This window comes from Opisthocomus hoazin, chromosome W (assembly GCF_030867145.1).
Source record: "Opisthocomus hoazin isolate bOpiHoa1 chromosome W, bOpiHoa1.hap1, whole genome shotgun sequence".
In the NCBI taxonomy this organism is placed as follows: Eukaryota; Metazoa; Chordata; class Aves; order Opisthocomiformes; family Opisthocomidae; genus Opisthocomus; species Opisthocomus hoazin.
The window spans coordinates 25,940,775-25,961,287 of NC_134453.1; the positions used below are offsets into that span (position 1 = coordinate 25,940,775).

General features: G+C 46.3%; 1 protein-coding gene and 1 non-coding gene across 2 annotated transcripts in view; one reads left to right on the top strand and one right to left on the bottom strand.

Moving 5' to 3' along the window:
* Positions 1-2,283, top strand: part of LOC142365569 (disabled homolog 2-like) — a 38,594-nt gene extending 36,311 nt beyond the window's left edge. The window contains exons 14-15 of the mRNA XM_075446451.1: positions 64-131; positions 856-2,283. Of these exons, the coding sequence (XP_075302566.1) occupies positions 64-126 (63 nt within the window). The 3' untranslated portion in view covers positions 127-131; positions 856-2,283. The remainder of the gene's footprint in view (positions 1-63; positions 132-855) is intronic.
* Positions 2,284-8,995: 6,712 nt separating this feature from the next.
* On the bottom strand, positions 8,996-9,156 carry LOC142365727 (U1 spliceosomal RNA). Its single transcript, XR_012766594.1, has one exon. It is a non-coding gene; the product is annotated as a U1 spliceosomal RNA (small nuclear RNA).
* Positions 9,157-20,513: the final 11,357 nt, after the last annotated feature.

Sequence of the window (20,513 nt, forward strand, 5' to 3'; positions counted from 1 at the left end):
CATGCAGAATAAGCCTGATGAAACCTGGAAATCCACTAACAGCCTATGATCTCTCTTTCCTAGAAGGAATCTCAGAAACCACCTTCTGGGCCTTTTGGTGAGCCTTCTGGCAACCCGTTTGCATAGATCAGGTAAGTCTTCCACTAATAAGACAACCTATTTCATTCTCTGAAATTGATTTGGAAAACCTTTGGCAAAGAGCTGGATAAATGACTATACTGACATAACTTTAATGCTTCTCTGAAGTATAGCAAACAGTCCCTAAAATAACACTTCTGCTAGAGTACCTCTATTCAGACTTGTATATAGTTGCATTCTGGCTAAGCCTTAGCTGGCTTCACTTTCTTAGAAATAAAGATTTTATTCTTCCATGGACTTAAATATCAAGGTCACAATAGATCTAGATTCCCTTCCTTGAGGAAAGCTAATGAGTAAACATGCTAAAAAACTCAGAGAGGCTGACTAAAACCTTTCAGATATTTCTTTAGGAGAGTGTAAGCACACAGTGCCCTGTACAGCTTTCTGAAGTTTAATCCTCAAAATATTGCGGGTTTGTACTCTGGGTGAATTACAGTAAAAACAGGATAAGGGCTATTGGTGCTTTTGTCACTAGAAACTAATATAACTCAAACATTTTTTACCATTGACTAGAGAACATGAACTGTTAAACCAGCAAATCTATTCTTCTGCCACACCTCTAAGTCTTCCCCTGAAATACTGTCTAGCTTTTAACAGAAGACAAGTGTTGCCGTTTATTTGCTTTAGTTTTTGTTCTCTTAGTAGCTCTAAGCTATTTTAAGCAATAAAACTATAACTTATAGCCATACTAACCTTAAGTCATTTTCATCATGCTAGGCATAACCAGAAAAGGACAAATGGAATAACTGGCCCTCTTCTCAACATGACTCTTCTACTCGTTTCATTTTTCTGTCTGCCACTTTTGCTGCTGTTCCATGATGTCTGTAATCTAAAACACGTCCAGGTGGATTGAAACATGAACCCTCAAAGAACATGCTGTGAAGATGATAATTCAGGGCAAAGCAAATGGAAAGCTGGACTCATGCTGAAGACCCAAATTCAAATTGGTGGATGCTAGTTTTATTTTAGTTCTTTGTAATCTTCCCCAGAAGAGCTTAGCAACACTAAGTTGTGCATCTTGTAAATATGGTCATCACAATTCATCTTTCTGTGGCACTCACTGTCCTAAAATATAGGAACTGAATGTACCTGGGGAAGAAATGCTGCCTTCACATAAGGGAATTGAATTAGTAGCTAAAACTTCATACTTTAAACGAGGTCAGTTGCATGTTATCACAACAGCAGCCAGTTGTAAAGCTAAGTGGATACTACTCTTAATTAGTGACTGAACATATGACTTGAGTCTCTGAGGCACAAAGATGTAAACTGTGTGGTGGTGGGGGAAATCCAATACTTGTCCATTTAATTAATGGTAAAAGTAGCACTCTGCCATAAAAGTGTAATAAAGGGACTAACTGTGGGGTCTGTAACACAACTGCTGGGCTCCTGAGTACTAGAGGAAACACTTCTTGCAGAACATTGAGGTAGTAATGGACACTAACTGTTGTCTTGGTGCTAATCTAGTATTTTTTAGGGAGGGACATCTAGGATTGCCTTTTATTAAGGTGGCTTGGCAGACAAATGGAACAGGCAGATAGGCTTCTTGCATGTGTATGTCAATGAATGTCCCTGATGTTGCTCAGTTTGAGTTGTCATGTGGTATAATGTGGCATGTTTCCAGTATGTTAGACAGCAGAAAGACAATCATGGCTTTTCTCCATGCCTAGATTCTTTGTGAACAGATGTACCCACCTCTGTGCCATTAATGTGAGGTAGTCCTCAATCTCTTGAAAACAGAGTCTTTTCTAAAGAACCTCTTTACTAACAGATCTCTAAATCAGTTGACTATAACTGACTGTAACAGCTACATTCTTGCCAGTGGTGATGGCTGATGTGTCAGAGGTTTTTCTGTTAATGCTAAGTATAAACTTAAAATAGTATTGTTAAATCAAATGTCTAAGCAGTTGCTGAACTGGAGAGCTAAGAAAGTCAACTTGAAGGCAGTCTTAGTACCAAATTCAGCCAGTCATGCAGTTAGTCTTGTATATAAACATCTCTTGCACTTTCTGTAATAAAAAAACCCTATGAATTTAAGTATTTGTCTCAAACTGGAAATGTAGAAACTTATAGATGTTACATAGTTATATAAAACTGTAGTATCTCAAGTGATGTTACCTAATGACATTAAAAAGAAGCAACTATTCACAGCAAGCTACCATCAGTGTGGCTGTTGATTCTATCTTCCATAACTCAGTCTTATGGTCTAGTTGACACTAACAGTTCAGAGCCTGCTAAAAAATTTGTCTTGCAGGTTCTTACCATAGCTGTCTGACAGCATAGTCTTAAGTCTTTCTGTAGCTTCTTGTATCAGGCCTGTTCAACATGAGCTGCCCCACGGCAAAACAAAATCTCCAGCTGCCCTAGTAAGATGTCACTAGAAGCTCATTCTATTAGCTGCTCAGCCTGAGTTTGCTACTACTAAAGATGCTTTCTTGCTCCCTTCTGCAGGACCATGGAAGCTGGGTACTTAAATTGCATTCAGAAGTTTTGTTCATTCAACTTGTCTATTCCAACTCTGCAAGAGGTCTAAACTGATACTGGGAAAAGTAAATTAGAATGGAGAAAACATTTAACTTGTGTTCAAAACGAATTTTAAAATTCCACTAATGCAGATGGCTAACAAGAAAATTGATCATAAAGTTACCTTTTTTTAGACTAGCCTTTAATAGTGGAGACAGACCTGTAACTCAGTTTGATGTATCACTGAGTAAATAGAATGGATGCTTGCTTACTTCTTTCAGTGCCATTTGATTGGGGAGGGACAAGAACTGAGAAAAGAACTCATTGAAAAGGAGTTAATATCCAACTTGAAATACAGGTCTTGGAGTGCTTCAGAGAATCACTGAATTTTTTTTTTTTTTTTTTTTTGGCTGCGTGGTAATGTGTAATATAGTATTCAAAGATACCACCTAGTCTAAAACTAAAAAAACAATTGTTTTGGTGCTTGAGAGAAGGGATATGTTTACTAGCATTTGAGCTAAGTATCTAAATGACTGTTTCTTGGTCAAGCTATAATTAATAGTCTCACTATGTCGGAGTTATGCAATAGCTGTCAGGATGATTGTGAAGAGCTGGTTAGTAGGACCTCTTACAGGCTGGTCAAAGATGCTTGCTGGTCTGCTAGTTTAGCTTGAATAGCTGTTTACCCTGATTTAGTCTCTATCTTAAAGAACCATGAAATGTGGTGGTGTATCAATTGAAGCAGGTATGATGAAACAGTACAATATTACAAGTGTCTGTCTTGCATTCTTGCTCAACAAATGAATTAGTGCAACTGGACTCATCAAGCTGGATTGAGTCTGCATCAGAGTGAAATTCCTCTAAATGAAATTATCCCAAATTAACAATTGAATGGGGGGGGGGGAATTGCCTGCCTTATTCCACATTTCCCACACACACATATGCAAAAAGGGGGAACAGTGTGGCATATGACCGCACAGACTCAGCTTGTGGTGCAAGTGAGAAAATGTTTATTTTGCAAGCAGTGCTTTACACATCTTTACCTGGACGTTAGTTCCCTGGGAACTTTCTATCTCGATAAGGCAGCTATTTGCACAAGGTTCTCTATTCTACTTCTGTCCAATCTGTAGCCATATCACATGCCAGGTCAGCCAATAAGGTTGCTGGTCACATGCTGTCCATGCGCTGGCTGACAGTACACAACTGCTGTTTTTTGACTCCTTATGTACTCGGCTCCTTCAGCACATCCACAAGACCTGTTTACTTCAGCATTTTTCTCTTCTGTTCATTACAGCAATCTGCTTTTGTCCCTGTCCTCTACATCTCCCGTTTTTATTTAATGAATGTAAAGCAAGCGCTACACTGACATGTGTAAACATCACTACTGGCATTATGGTCCAGTAACAGCCCCACTACAGTGCAACACTAAAAACAAACACAGTGCTAATGAAAAGTCATATAGATGTGAAGTGCATACCATAAACTGCTGGGTGTAAAGAAGGGTCAAATTAGCCTGAGAATGTTGATGGCAAATCTGTTACCTAACATATGGGCGTAGATTGATTTACTTGCATCCAGTTTTCTTCCTGTGTGGATGGTGGGACCCAAGCACCGCCTGACCACAACATATCATTATTGCCAATTGTAGGGGATGCATCCCACCATGTCAGGCGTCGAAATAATGGTGGATCAATTATATGAGCTCAGTAAATTTGCACTTGGGTTATAGGTGTACTCATCACACATACAAACATCCATAACATTTAGTATTGGCTATCCATATTAATCACCTAGGCTAAAATCATTGTATCTAAGGGCATAACTCATTAACTATATAGCCTACAATCAATATACATAAAAGCATAAATCTGAAAACTTCACCCCATCTATTCGCTGTTGAATCAAATGCTTCCACAGCCCGGATAAATCAGAGTTCAAATACAACAGTCCAAAGTCAAAAAGCAGAAATAATCAATATCAAAGAATCACAGAATGTTTGGGGTTGGAAGGGACCTCTGTGGGTCATCTAGTCCAACCCCCCTGTCGAAGCAGGGTCACCTACAGCAGGCTGCACAGGACCTTGTCCAGGCGGGTCTTCAATATCTTCAGAGAAGGAGACTCCACAACCTCCCTGGGCAATCTGTTCCAATGCTCCGTCACCCTCAGAGGGAAGAAGTTCTTCCTCATGTTCAGACGGAACTTCCTGTGCTTCAGTTTGTGCCCATTGCCCCTTGTCCTGTCGCTGGGCACCACTGAAAAGAGTTTGGCCCCATCCTCCTGACACCCACCCTTCAGATATTTGTAAGCATATATTAGGTCCCCTCTCAGCCTTCTCTTCTTCAGGCTGAACAAGCCCAGCTCCCTCAGCCTCTCCTCGTAGGAGAGATGCTCCAGTCCCCTCATAATCCTCGTAGACCTCCGCTGGACTCTCTCCAGCAGATCTTCATTTTTCTTGAACTGGGGAGCCCAGAACTGGATGCAGTACTCCAGATGAGGCCTCACTAGGGCAGAGTGGAGGGGAAGGAGAACCTCCCTCGACCTGCTAGCCACACTCCTCCTAATGCACCCCATGATCCCATTAGCCTTCTTGGCAGCCAGGGCACACTGCTGGCTCATGGTCAACTTGTCATCCACCAGCACTCCCAGGTCCCTCTCCACAGAGCTCGTCTCCAGCAGGTCAGCCCCAAGCCTGTACTGGTGCATGGGGTTGTTCCTCCCCAGGTGCGGGACCCCGCATTTGCCTTTGTTGAACCTCATCAGGTTCCTCTCTGCCCAACTTTCCAGCCTGTCCAGGTCTCGCTGAATGACAGCACAGCCTTCTGGTGTATCTACCACTCCTCCCAGTTTTGTGTCATCAGCAAACTTGCTGAGGGTACACTCCAACTCTTCATCCAGGTCATTGATGAAGAAGTTAAACAAGGCTGGGCCCAGTACTGACCCCTGGGGGACACCACTAGTTACAGGCCTCCAACTAGACTCAGCACCGCTGATGACAACCCCCTGAGTTCTGCCATTCAGCCAGTCCTCAATCCACCTCACTGACCACTCATCCAGCCCACACTTCCTGAGCTTCCCTAGGAGGATGTTATGGGAGACAGTGTCGAAAGCCTTGCTGAAGTCGAGGTAGACAACATGCACGGCTCTCCCCTCACCTACCCAGCCAGTCATGCCATTGCAGAAAGCTATCAGATTGGTCAAGCATGATTTCCCCTTGGCGAATCCATGCTGACTACTCCTGATAACCTTCTTTTCCTCCGCTTGCTTGATTATGACCTCCAGGATGAGCTGCTCCATCACCTTTCCCGGGATGGAGGTGAGGCTGACCGGCCTGTAGTTCCCTGGGTCCTCCTTCTTGCCCTTTTTGAAGATTGGAGTGACATTGGCCTTTCTCCAGTCCTCGGGCACCTCTCCCGTCCTCCAGGACCTCTCAAAGATGATGGAGAGTGGCTCAGCAATGACATCCGCCAGCAACCTCAGCACTCGTGGGTGCATTCCATCGGGGCCCATGGATTTGTGGGCGTCCAGATTGCTTAAGCGATCCCTCACACAGTCCTCCTCGACCAAGGGAAAATCATCCTCTCTGTAGGCTTCTTCTCTTACCTCCAGGGCCAGGGATGCCTGAGGGCCTGCCTTGGCACTGGAGACTGAAGCAAAGAAGGCATTCAGTAACTCTGCCTTCTCTGCATCCTCCCTCACCAGGACACCCGCCTCATTCAGCAGTGGTCCCACATTGTCCCTAGTCTTCTGTTTGCTACTGATGTAGTTGAAGAAGCCCTTCTTGTTGTTTTGGACATCCCTTGCCAGCTTCAGTTCCAGGTGGGCTTTGGCCTTCCTCGTGGCATCCCTGCATGCTCTGACCACATTCCTGTATTCTTCCCAAGAGGCCTGCCCCTCTTTCCACATTCCATGGACCTTTCTCTTCCTTCTGAGCTCCGCTAGAAGCTCCTTGCTCAACCATGCAGGTCTCCTGCCTCCTTTGCTAGATTTCTTTCTCAGGGGGATGCACCGCTCCTGAGCATGGAGGAAGTGACATTTAAACAGTGACCAGCACTCTTGGACCCCCCTGCCTTCGAGGGCCCTGACCCATGGGATTCCTCCAAGTAGCTCCTTGAAAAGGCCAAAGTTAGCCTTCCGGAGGTCCAAGGTTTTGATCCTACTTATCGCCCTGCTTCCTCCACACAGGATCCTGAACTCCACCATTTCATGGTCACTGCAGCCGAGTCTACCTCCAACCTTCACATCCTCCACCAGTCCCTCCTTGTTTGTTAATACAAGGTCCAGCAGAGTGCCTTTCCTTGTTGGCTCCTCCACCACTTGCACCAGAAAGTTATCATCGATGCTCTGCAGGAACTTCCTGGATTGGGCCTGCCTAGCTGTGTGGTCTTCCCAGCTGATGTCAGAGTGGTTGAAGTCCCCCATGAAAACCAGGGCCTGTGACTGTGAGGCTGCTTGCAGCTGCCTGTAGAAGGCCTCATCAACCTCCTCCTCCTGGTCAGGTGGCCTGTAGTACACACCCACAATAACATCACCCTTATGAGGCTGTCCCTTAATTCTAACCCATAAGCTCTCTACTCCTTCTTCATCTGCCCCCAGGCAAAGCTCAAGGCATTCCAGTTGCTCCCTCACATATAGAGCAACTCCACCACTTGTCCTTGTTGGCCTGTCTTTCCTAAAGCGTGTGTAGCCATCCATGACAGCATGCCAGTCATGCGAGTTGTCTTACCACGTTTCTGTGATGGCGACCAAGTCATAGCCGTCCTGCTGTACGATGGCTTCCAGCTCCTCCTGTTTATTGCCCATGCTATGCGCATTGGTGTAGATGCACTTGAGCTGGGCTGTCGATCTCACCCCTAACACTGGCATGCCATGCCTGGGCTCATCCCTAGTGAGCTGGGCAATGTCCCCTTCCCCCTTCGAACCTAGTTTGAAGCCCTCTTCATGAGCCCTGCCACCTCATGGACAAGAATTCTTTTTCCCCTTTGAGACAGCTGGACTCCGTCTGTCGCCAGCAGGCCTGCTGCTGTGTACACCTCCCCGTGATCAAAGAAACCAAAATTCCACCGATGGCACCAGTCCCTGAGCCTCCTGTTAACCAGGTGAGTTTTCCTGTCCCTTTCAGTGTTCTTCCTTGCCACTGATGGGACTGAGGAAAACACCACCTGCGCCCCTGATCCCTCAACCAATCGCCCCAGTGCCCTGAAGTCCCTTTTGATGGCCTTGGGACTTCTTTCTGTTATCTCGTCCCCGCCAACCTGCATTACCAAGAGGGGGTAACCCGCCAACCTGCATTACCAAGAGGGGGTAATAATCAGAGCGCTGCACCAGACCAGGGAGTTTCTTCGCAACATCCCTAACCCGGGCCACAGGGAGGCAGCAGACTTCCCTGTGGGATGGGTCTGTTTGGCATATCGGGCCCTCTGTTCCCCTCAGAACGGAGTCGCCTATGACAATTACTCTCCTTTTTTTCTTAGCCGAGGCATTCATAATGCATGGGGCTGACCTACTCATCCTAGGCAATCCCCTGGATGGACCTTCACCCGCATCCTCATTTGCCGGGCCCTCTCATTCCAGAGCCCTCTATTAGTTGCTTAAGGGCAACTGGGCAGATGAGGGAGGCCAGGAGGCGATTTGCCTGCCACCCTGAGCAGAGACCTGTTCCCATTCCCCCCTGTCTCTTAGGCCCCCTCTTTCTGCTTGGTGGCAAGAGGGTAGGGGGATCCTGTGCTTCTCGTGGAGCCGCCTCCTGCTGCCTTGGCCTCAGGGATGGCAGGGATCGGCTCCACCAGTCGGTCTCCCTCTCACACTCCCTGATGTTTCTTAACCTCTCCACTTCCTCCTTCAGCTCTGCCACCAGGCTGAGCAGCTCATTTACCTGGTTGCACCGAACACACTGTTGTCTCTGCTGTCCTCTGTTACGAGTGCCAGGGTGAGGCACTCCCTGCAGCCAGAGACCTGGACAGCCATGTGTTTGTGCAGGACCTCTGTCTGGGTCCCCACACTCCTTCTGGCAACAGCTTTCCTGCGGGTGGAAACCATGTCTGGAATATCTCCTGGAAGGGCGATGCCCACTACTTGAGTAGCCAGGAGGGGGGACTGCACCCTGCCCGCACACCTTCCCCTCATGCCCTTCCTGCGTGAACTGCTGTGACGCTCGCTGGCTGATGCACCGCCCCTGTTTGCCGGCTCTGTTCACCCGCGCTCCCTGGGGGCTGCTCTTACACATGAGAGGGTTTGGCCGCTGTCACACTCGACCCCGCCCATGCTGAGTCAGAACTGCCACTCATTGGCAACTTGCTCTTCCCTGCTCCTCCCTCCTCTCTCTCCCAGCGCTTTTGCCACCTTGCCGCTTCAGAAAGCGTCCCTCGGTGCGAGCCTCTGCTCCAGAGGCCTTCACCTTCAGTGGCTTCCAACGCAGTCCCCCACTACCACAAATTATGCAGTCGAGTTTCCCGCATTTGGGGAAATTGCAGGGGTCAGCACACCCGGAGTGTAAGGGATGAGCCTCGCCCTGGGAAAACCACCTGCCTGATCATGGTGTCTCCCCTGCAAAGTAAGTATGCAAGACAGCTATGACTTGGTCGCCATCACAGAAACATGGTGGGATGACTCTCATGACTGGAGTGCTGCAGTGAATGGCTATAAGCTCTTTAGAAGAGACAGGTGAGGAAGGAGAGGCGGTGGGATGGCACTGTATGTTAGGGACTGCTTCGATTGTACAGAGCTCGACGATTGTGATGACAAGGTCGAATGCTTATGGGTAAAGATGAGGGGAAAGCCAACAAGGCAGACATCCTGCTGGGGGTCTGTTATAGACCACCCAGCCAGGATGAAGAGGTAGATGAAGCATTCTGTAAGCGGCTGGCAGAAGTCTCACAATCGCTAGCCCTTGTTCTCGTGGGGGACCTTCACTTACCGGATGTCTGCTGGAAATTCAACACAGCAGAGAGGAAGCAGTCTAGGAGGTTCCTGGAGTGTGTGGAAGATAACTTCCTGACGCAGCTGGTAAGTGAGCCTACCAGGGGAGGTGCCTTGCTAGACCTGCTGTTTACTAACAGAGAATGACTGGTGGGAGATGTGGTGGTCGGAGGCTGTCATGGGCTTAGCGACCATGAAATGATAGAGTTCTCGGTTCCAGGTGAAGTTAAGAGGGGGGCCAGCAAAACCACCACCATGGACTTTCAGAGGGCAGACTTTGGCCTGTTCAGGATGCTGATCGAGAGGGTCCCTTGGGAGAGAGTCCTGAAGAGAAAAAGGGTCCAGGAAGGCTGGACATTCTTCAAAGAGGAAGTCTTAAAGCACAGGAGCAGGCTGTCCCCATGTGCCGCAAGACAAACCAGCGAGGAAGACGACTGGCCTGGCTGAACAGGGAGCTCTTGCTGGGACTTCAGGAAAAAAAGGAGGGTTTTCCACTTTTGGAAGAAGGGACAGGAGACTCAAGAAGAGAACATGGATCTTGTTAGGTTGTGCAGAGAGGAAATTAGAAAGGCAAAAGCCCAGCTAGAACTCAGGCTGGCCACTGTTGTAAGGGACAACAAAAAATGCTTTTACAAATATATTAACAATAAAAAGAGGGCCAAGGAGAGTCTTCATCCCTTACTGGATACGATATTGTCACCAAGGATGAGGAAAAGGCTGAGGTACTTAATGCCTTCTTTGCCTCAGTCTTTAATAGTCATACTGGTTATTCCCAGGGTAGTCAGCCCCCAGTACTGGAAAGTAGGGATGGAGAGCGGAACAAACCTCCCACAATCCAGGAGGAAGCAGTTAATGACCTGCTATGCCTGCCAGCTGGACACTCACAAGTCTGTGGGGCCAGATGGGATCCAGCCAAGAGTGTGGAGGAGCTGGCCGTGCCACTCTCCATCATCTATCAGCAGTCCTGGCTAACAGGGGAGGTCCCAGATTACTGGAGGATTGGCAGTGTAACACCCATCTACAAGAAGGGCCGGAAGGAGGATCCTGGGAACTACAAGCCTGTCAGCCTGACCTCGGTGCTGGGCAAGATTATGGAGCGATTCATCCTGAGTGCTCTCACCAGGCATGTGAAGGACAACCAGGGGATCAGGCCCAGCCAGCATGGGTTCATGAAAGGCAGGACCTGCTTGACCAACCTGATCTCCTTCTATGACCAGCTCGCCCGCCTAGTGGATGAAGGAAAGACTCAGGCTACCAGGACTTCAGTAAGGCCTTTGACACTGTTTCCCCACAGCATCCTCCTGGCCAAACTAGCTGCCCATGGTTTGGATGGGTGTACTCTTTGCTGGATACAAAAACTGGCTGGATGGCTGAGCCCAGAGAGTGGTGGTGAATGCAGTTCAATCCAGCTGGCAGCTGGTCATTAGTGGTGTTCCCCAGGGCTCAGTTTTGGGTCCGGTCTTGTTTAACATCTTTATCAATGATCTGGATGAGGGGATTGAGTGCTCCCTCAGGAAGTTTGCAGATGACACCAAGCTGGGTGGGAGTGTCGATCTGCTGGAGGGTAGGAAGGCTCTGCAGAGGGGTTTAGGCAGGCTGGATCGATGGGCCGAGGCCAACTGTATGAGATTCAAGAAGGCCAAGTGCCGGGTCCTACACTTGGGTCTCAACAATCCCATGCAATGCTACAGGCTTGCGGAAGAGTGGCTGGAAAGCTGCATGGAGGAAGAGGACCTTGGGGTGCTGGTCGACAGCCAGCTGAGCATGAGCCAGCAGTGTGCCCAGGTGGCCAAGAAGGCCAACAGCATCCTGGCTTGTATCAGGAATAGTGTGGCCAGCAGGAGTAGGGAGGTGATTATGCACTGGTGAGGCCGCACCTCCAGTACTGTGTTCAGGTTTGGGCCCCTCACTACAAGAAGGACACTGAGTTGCTGGAGAGTTTCCAGAGAAAGGCAACGAGGCTGGTGAGGGGTCTAGAGAACAAGTCTAATGAGGATCGGCTGAGGGAACTGGGGCTGTTTGTTCTGGAGAAGAGGAGGCTGAGGGGAGACCTCATTGCTCTCTACAACTACCTGAAAGGAGGTTGTAGTGAGGCAGGTGTTGGTCTCTTCTCCCAGGTAACTAGCAATAGGATGAGAAGCAATGGCCTCCAGTTACATCACTGGAGGTGTAGATTAGATATTAGGAAAAATTTCTTTACTGAGAGCGTGGTCAGACATTGGAACAGGCTTCCCAGGGAGGTGGTTGAGTCCCCATCCCTGGAGGTGTTAAAAAATGTGTAGATGTGGCACTTGGGATATCATTTAATAGGCATGGTGGTTTTGGGTGGATGGTTGGACATGATGATCTTAGAGTTCTTTTCCAACCTTAATGATTGTATGATTCTGTGATTCTATTAAGAACTTACTTTTAATACATATTCCCTTTTTAAGTAAAAAGTAATCTTTTTGTCAGATAAGGTTTTTGTTTTCTTAGGGAACTTTTTATGAGAATTCAAAAAAATGAAAGACTTTAAAGCATATAAAATATGTATAACTGTATTGGGTTTGCATGGGAAGGTTGTGGTAGCAGTGGGGAGCTACAGGGGTTTCTTCTGTGAAAAGCTGCTAGAAATTTCCCCCATCCTCAGGGGGATGAGGTGCTCCAGGCACTGGAGCAGAGATTCTCCTGTAGCTTGCGATGAAGACAATGATGAGGCAGGCTGTCCGCCTGCAGTCCATGGAGGTCCACAGAGGAGCAGATATCCATCTGGAGCCCATGAAGGACACCACACCGGACCAGGTGGATGTTCAGAAAGGAGGCTAAAGTTCCTGAAGAACTGCAGCCTGTGGGAAGGACTCACGTTGGAGAAGTTTGTGGAGAACTGTCTCCCCTGGCAGGGACCCCATGCTGGTGCAGGGGAAGAGTGTGAGGAGGAAGGAGCAGCAGAGACAACGTGTGATGAATTGACTGCAACCCCCATTCCCCATCCCCCAGTACTGCTTGGGGGGAGGAGGCCGAAAAAATTGGGAGTGAAGTTGAGCCCAGTGTGGTGAATGACTTCATGGACCCCGATCTTGTGCTAGATCAGAATCATTTTATTGCTCAAGTGAATACCTTATATACTAATACAATAGTTACTAGAGCCAATCAGCTTTGGATTCGTGGCTTTGCGGATGCCAGTTCAGGGTTGTTGTTTTCCAGGATCTTTTGCAGCTGGATGTGTGAAAACAGCTTATCTCCTGAGAACAGAGAAGGGAGGCACAGGATGCGCTGATCCTTCAGGGTCATGAGACAGTGCTGTTCTGTCTCAAGTTATGTGGTTTCCCACAGTCCAGGAAGAAGGGAAGGGTGTGGGGAAGTGTGGGAAATTTTGGATATAAAGATATTTGGACATGAAGATATTCAGAGTTGGAGATTGTTACCGGTGGTGAACCGCAGCTGGGACCAAGAGGAGACACATATGCACATGTGTGCATACACAAGAGGAGACATCACCCTTTGCTGGAACAATTAAGGTGAACAGCTGCAGAAATTATAAGATGGGACAGTCAGCTACAAAGGAGCAAAAGCTCCATCAAGAGATTTTACAGAGAATTTTGAAAGAACAAGGTTTTGCGGTATTAGTTACAAAGTTGGTTAAATTGTTAGTTTGGATAAGAGACTATTGCCCGTGGTACCCTTCCTCAGGTTCCTATGATAGCTCGTTGTGGGCAAAGGTGGGGGAGGAATTGCAGACAAAAAAGGACTTGCTGCTTGAAGTCCCTGAGGAAATCATTATTACTTGTAAAACAGTGTATACAGTTTTAAATGCTCTAAAACCCGCAGAAACTATCTTACAAGTGTCGGCTGCCCCTCCTCCGTTCCCGCAAAAGCAGGAACAGACCAAGCTGCAGTCTTTCGAAATATTTAGTCCTGCTTACGATGAAACCCCTAACTCAACACAGGGAATCCGGGGGGTAGATCCACCAGAACCTGATGATCCTTTAGATCCCGGGGAAACAGACATCAAGGATGGACCTGATGTATACCCACCACTAACTCCGGTGAAGGTTACGGCAACCCTCGCTCCCACAGCAGACAAAATTTTACAGGCACAACGACAAAAATCAGTATCGTGCATGTCACTTATTAACACACACCACCACCCCCATTTTGCTCCTAAACCGATCCCTTCTGCTCCTACACACCCCCCCCCACTTTGGCTCCTACATAGCCCACAGCCTCTGACTCTTACGGGACCATTTAATGTTGTCAGACAGTCGAACGTATTGTTAGATAAATGTAGGATTGATGTGCTCTGCAAAGGAGATGTTTCTATCCTTCAGGCTATGCCTGTAGTATATAAGCCTAACCAAGCCCCAGAGTATGCTTACTTACCATATGAGGTTATTAAGGAATTTCGGAAATCCGTACGAGAATATGGTCTCCAGGCTTCGTTTACTATGAACCTTATACAGGCTATAGGAGTATCTTACGTCACGACCCCTTCTGATTGGCGATCAGTACTTAGAATGGTTCTATCATCTGCACAATATACCATCTGGGCATCAGAATATAAGGAACTTGTAATTGTACAGTTTATGGAGAATATTTCTGCTGGATTAGGTATTGGAGAAAACAAGTTGCTGGGTCAAGATAATTACGCCACGGGAAGAGTGCAAGCAGCACTATCAAGAGCAGTATTTACGCAAGCCATGGATTTAACTCCCAAGGCCTTGCGAAAGGTGCCAGATCTTGGCCGGCGAGAAATGTTTTTCATATCAATTCGACAGGGATCTCAGGAACCCTATGTTCAATTCTTAGATCGGTTACAAACTGCTATGACGAGACAAATTGAACAAGAGGAAGCCACTGAGATCTTGCTATTTCAGCTTGCAACCGAAAAAGTACAACAGCATCGCTCTAAAACAGTCGGCGTACCCGACCCGGGATCAAAGCAGGGTGAATTCCAGCCTAAAGCCGTGCAATCCCTCCAACACAGCACAGCCCACAGCGCCGGGCTGGGTCTGGCCGCTGCGCCAGCAGTCACCACACCGGACGGGTCAGTGAACCTGACACTGCTGGGGCCTGGGGCCCCCCCACCATGTGGCCCCACCCACTCCCCTCGCTCGGCAACCGAAGGCGCGGCCCGGCCTGGCCCAGCCCAACCTAGAAGCAGCGCGGCGAGAACAGTTTTCCTTACATCCAAGCCCTTGGTTGGAAAAAGTATATACAATTCAGTTACTGCAGTAGAATTCCTTGTGGACAAGCAGCTGGTATTAGGTCACCTGGTACCATCTACTGGCCCATGGAACACCCCTAGATTTGTCATTCCAAAAAAGTCTGGTAAACGGAGATTATTACAAGATCTGCAGGCTAGAAATGCAGTAATGAGCCCAATGGGGCCGCTACAGCCTGGTGTCCCTAACCCAGCTATGATCCCAGAAGATCGGCCTCTTTTTGTTATTGATTTAAAGGACTGTTTTTTTACATTTCTTTTACACCCTGATGATTGTACTCGTTTTGCATTTTCTGTGCCTTCAATTAACAACAGCAAACCCATGCAGCGATATTGTTGGGTCGTTCTGCCACAAGGCACGATGAATAGCCCCACGATTTGCCAGGAGGTTGTGGATGCACCACTAAAAGAGGTACGGCAATCTTTTAAACAGATTTACTTATATCACTATATGGACGACATCCTCCTTGCTGCTGAAACACAAAATGTGCTTCTCACTGCTTTTGCTAAATTAGAATCGTCATTAAAGATCTTCGGGTTACAGATAGCCCCGGAAAAGGTGCAGACAGAGCAGCCCTGGAAGGATCTAGGATGGAAACTTTTTACTTCACAAGTGTTCCCACTACCATAGCGTATTGTTGACCAGGTCACCACGCTTCATGATCTACAGAAATTATTAGGAACAATTAATTGGGTACGACCCCTTTTAGGCATTACGACTGAAGAGTTGTCCCCTCTATTTACCTTGGTGAAAGGAGACTCAGATTTGTTATCTTCCAGGAGATTGATGACAGAAGTGAAAACTGTCTTGCAGAAAGTTTCGGATAAAATCGCAACTTCCTTTGCCTCCAGAATCAATGTCAATTTACCAATAGATTTGTATATAATTTTTGCTTCTTTCTAGCCCTATGCTCTTTTAGGTAAGTGGTGTGTTAATGCACAGGAGTTGAAGACTCCAGAATGGATCTTTTTGTCTCATACGCCCATGTAAACATTAACCACAAAGGCAGACATGATAGTGTCCTTAATAGCACAAGGTCAGAATCGTTGTCAGCAATTGACAGGACGTGATCCTGATGCTATTTACCTGCCGCTGACTAAAGACGACTTTGTGGTATTAAACAGGGAATCCTTATCACTGCAAGCCACTCTAGCTGATTATTTAAATGAGATATGTTATACCCTTCCACAGCATAAGCTGTTACATTCCCTCTCTCAAATTCCATTGCAGCCAAAGAACCGATGTGTTCCTGTTCCTATTAAAGGAGCACGAACAGTGTTTCTGGACGGATCAGGGAAAACACACAAAGCTGTGGTTGTGTGGAAACAGAGTCATCAGATTGGCAATCATCTATTTTAGTCATTGAAGGATCCACACAAATTGTTGAACTATCAGCGGCCTTGCACGCCTTTGAATTGTTTTTGACTGAACCACTCACTGTTGTCGCAGATTCTGCATATGTTGTGGGTATTGTTCAATGAATTGAAGATGCAATGATAAAAGAGGTCAATAACAAACAACTTTTTTCCTTGCTTTTGAAATTAGCTACACTACTTAAAAATCGTGTACATTTATATTTCATAATGCATATACAGTCACATACTACTCTACCAGGACCAATAACTGAAGTAGATGCTGTAGCAGACAAATGGACAATGCAGCAGTACTGCCGTGCAGTTTTGAGCAAGCCCGATTATCTCACGACTTCTTTCATCAAAATGCCTCTTTCTTGAGTAAACAATTTGCTTTGTCCCGAGGGCAAGCCACAGAAATTGTTCGTGCATGCCCTGATTGTCAATGTATTACACCTGTATCATCATATACAGGAGTGAACCCTCATGGTTTGCAAGCTAATGAGTTGTGGCAGAGTAATGTTACACATATATCAACATTTGTCCAACTGCGCTGTGTACATGTTAGTGTGGATACTTTCTCAGGGTTTCTGGTAGCCACTACACATACGGGAGAAAAGGCACACAATGTGAAACCCCACTGGCTAAGATATTTTGCCACTATGGGCGTTCCAAAAACAATTAAAACTGATAATGGTCCTGCTTGTGTTTCACAGACAATTTCTGTTTTCCTACAGGACTGGGGTATACAACATGTTACAGGTATACCACATTCTCCCAATGGACAAGCCATTGTTAAATGTATCCATGTGACCCTCAAAGCTAAGCTAAATAAACAAAAAAGGGGGAATCCTACGGGCAGTGTTACCCCACAGGAACAGTTAGACAAAGCATTATATGTACTTAATTTTTAAAATTGTTCTGGTCATCAATTATTTACAACAGCAGCTGTCCGCCAATTCGGGATGGTCCCTCCATTTGTGGCTCGACCAAAAGTATGGTATAAAGAATTTGGGGAATCGCAATGGACAGGTCCTGTAGAACTAATAACGTGGGGAAGAGGGTATGCGTGTGTTCTTCTCTCAACAGGCCCTCGATGGTTACCGGCAAAATATGTGAAACCATATCATGAGCTGAAAGAACGCAACACAGAATCCGATGCCAGAGATGACCACGCTCACTCTCAGGGAACAACCTCTGATGTGGAAGCAGAAGAGATCCACTCCAGATGATCCTATTACACAGGGAAAACTGAAAAAATTACAGCAAATGCAAGTACTCAAATGCAAGTACTCCGACAGCTGCAGTGGGTGCACCACCTACTCCGATTAATACATTTTTGGCATATTTGGCAATTATCTCCCATAACAGCTCTTTGTATAACAAAACAGTCTTGGAGGACATGGTATACGTGATTTTAGAGCTGAGTTTGCGCAGAAGCAAAGGTCAGCTAGCAGACACTGTGAGGAAAAGTATGAACCTTCACCTGAGGGCTCCCGACAACTGCCCAGAGGTGCCAAGAGATGTACAAAGGATATTAATATATTAAAAAAAAAAAAGTGGGGAAAATTATAAGCATTTCTCGGAAATGTAATGATTATCTATGTTAACATGACATAAATATCTAGTAGTTGTGACTTTTCGGTATGCACATTTGGGCGGAGCTATCCCCTGTGTGTCCAGCACTGCAATAAAGAATGCCTGCTTTCTAGAACTCCAGAATTAAGTTTTAGAGAGTGAATTATTTTGCTGCTTTCTCGTAACAGATTTTGGCACCCCAGATGGGACCATGCTCCTGAACCTCAGCGATCTGGGGGATCACAGGACCTCCAGCCGGTACCAAGGGATTCTTGGGGAGAACCTCCGAACCCGAGACTGAGAAGTTCTGAGCAAGGTAAAGGCATTCTTCTAGTATTATTTCTTGTTGCCTGCCTGTTAGTCATTGTGAAAGCTTCGAAGCATTGGACTATATCCCTGGGGAGAAGGGAAAGTACCCTTCCTAAAACAGAATTGAAAAGAAAGTACTGATCCTGAAACCGAGGCTCAGGAATTTGTGTGTTAAATGTTGAATATTATTGTAAATTTCTGTCGATTTGTAATATTTGGATTTATGTTGAAAACTTGGTGTGCCTGTGCGTGTGTGGTCGTGACTATGATTGTGTGGTTTTATGTGTTTGTTGTCCTAGTGTTTGTATTTCTGTGATCTGATGCATTTATTTGGTTTCTGTGATCTAAAGGATTTGTCTGGACTAAGTAACTGCCTTTGTGTTTTCTGGTTTGGTGAGTTCTGCAGGTATTGATTATTTCTGGTTTTTGACTTTGGATTGCTGTATCTGGATTCTGATTTCTCGGGGCTGCGGAAGCATCTGATGCAACAGGGAATAGGTGGGGTGAAGTTTGCAGGTTTATGCTTTTATGTACATTAATTTTAGCCTATATAGTTAATGAGTTACACCCTTAGATACATTGATCTTAGCCTAGGTGATTAATATGGATAGCCAATACTAACTGTTATGGATGTTTGTATGTGTGATGAGTACACCTATAACCCAAATGCAAATTTACTGGGCTCATATCATTGATCCGCCATTATTTCGATGCCTGGCATGGGGCGATGCATCCCCTCTGATTGTCAGTAATGTTATGTTGTGGTCAGGCGGTGCTTGGGTCCCACCATCCACACAGGAAGAAAATTGGATGCAAGTAAATCAATCTACACCCATATGTTAGGTAACAGATTTGCCATCAATATGTACCATTCTCAGGCTAATTTGATCTTTTCTTTACACCCGGCAGGTTATGGTATGTGCTTCACATCTCTATGTCTTTTTATTAGCATTTGTGTTCTTATGTCTGTTTTTAGTATTTTAGTTTGTGTGGGCCTCTGAGAAAGTGGTAGAAAGCTGAAGGCCGAATTATGTCAGCTCTTATCGTCAACAGTGTCTGGCTAAACAAAAAAGGGGGAGATGTGGGAAATCATATAACTTGAGACAGAACAGCACTGTCTCATGACCCTGAAGGATCAGCGCATCCTATTCCTCCCTTCTCTGTTCTCAGGAGATAAGCTGTTTTCACACATCCAGCTGCAAAAGATCCTGGAAAACAGCAACTGTGAACGGGCATTCGCAAAGCCACGAATCCAAAGCTGATTGGCTCTAGTAACTATTGTATTCGTATATAAGGTATTCACTTGAGCAATAAAATGATTCTGATCGAGCACAAGATCGGGGTCCGTGAAGTCATTCACCACAGGGAAGATGTTTTAAGATTTGGTTTTATTTCTGATTATCCTGCTCTGATTTTAAGTGGTAATAAATAATCTTTCCCTGTCCTTATCTTTACCCATGAGCCTTTCGTAGTATTCTCCTTGCCCCATCCTGCTGAGGATGGGGAGTGATAGAGTGACTTGGTGGGCACCTGGCATACAGCCAAGGTCAACCCACCACAGTTGTCCTTGGTGCATGAGGAATTCGAGGTAAGGCCAGTAACTGGGAGAGGTAACAGGCAAAACATGGACTGAACACAGCTAGACAGTGAAGAGGGGAATGATCATGGGGAATTTCGGTTGTAATTCTGGTGAAGGGATGAGGGGTGGATTGTGCTTAAGTTGTCCACTTTCATTTGTGTTGCGATTACGTTATTTTGATTTTGGTGTGGGGAATTCTTATTGTTGATGTAAGTGAAATTTGTGAAGATTATGTGATGAATGTGTATTTTAATAATAATTCTTAAATATGTGATTCACAGATGTGAGGCGTACACTGCAGTTATTCCAGCCCCTGGTGACAGGCACTGAGGTCACTCAAACCCCCATGACAGGCACTGCAGCTGAACCAGAGAACCAACTGTGCCAGTATCAGTTGCTCCTACACACAAGAAAAAATACTGAATGCGAAAGTCAGCTCGTTCAGTAAGAGAAGACTCTAAAGCAGGGCCATCACGAGAACAGGAGGAGAAAGAGGAAGAAATCATAAACGAGGCAGTAACCACCTGATCCCTATCCCTGAGTGAGCTGTGAGATATGCAGAGATTTCAACCGTCGTCCAGGCGAGCACATTGTCACCTGGCTGCTCCCATGCTGGGTTAACAGGGCCAGTAGCTTAGAATTAGAGGGCAGGGAAGCCAAGCAGCTGGGATCCCTGGCCAGGGAAGGGGGTATTGACAAGGCAATTAGAAAAAAGGCACAAGCCCTCAGCCTCTGGAGGTGACTTCTGTCAGGCATGAGGGAAAGGTACCCTTTCAGTGAGGATGATGTATGTTATCCAGGCAAGTGGACCAATATGGAGAGGGGTATCCAGTACCTGAGGGAATTAGCTGTGCGGGAGCTGGTTTATTATGACCCGGATATCGAGCACTTATCCAGATAAGATCCAGATGAAGTCTGCATGCTACCCATGTGGCGGAAGTTTGTATAGAGTGCACCATCAGTGTATGCCAACTCATTAGC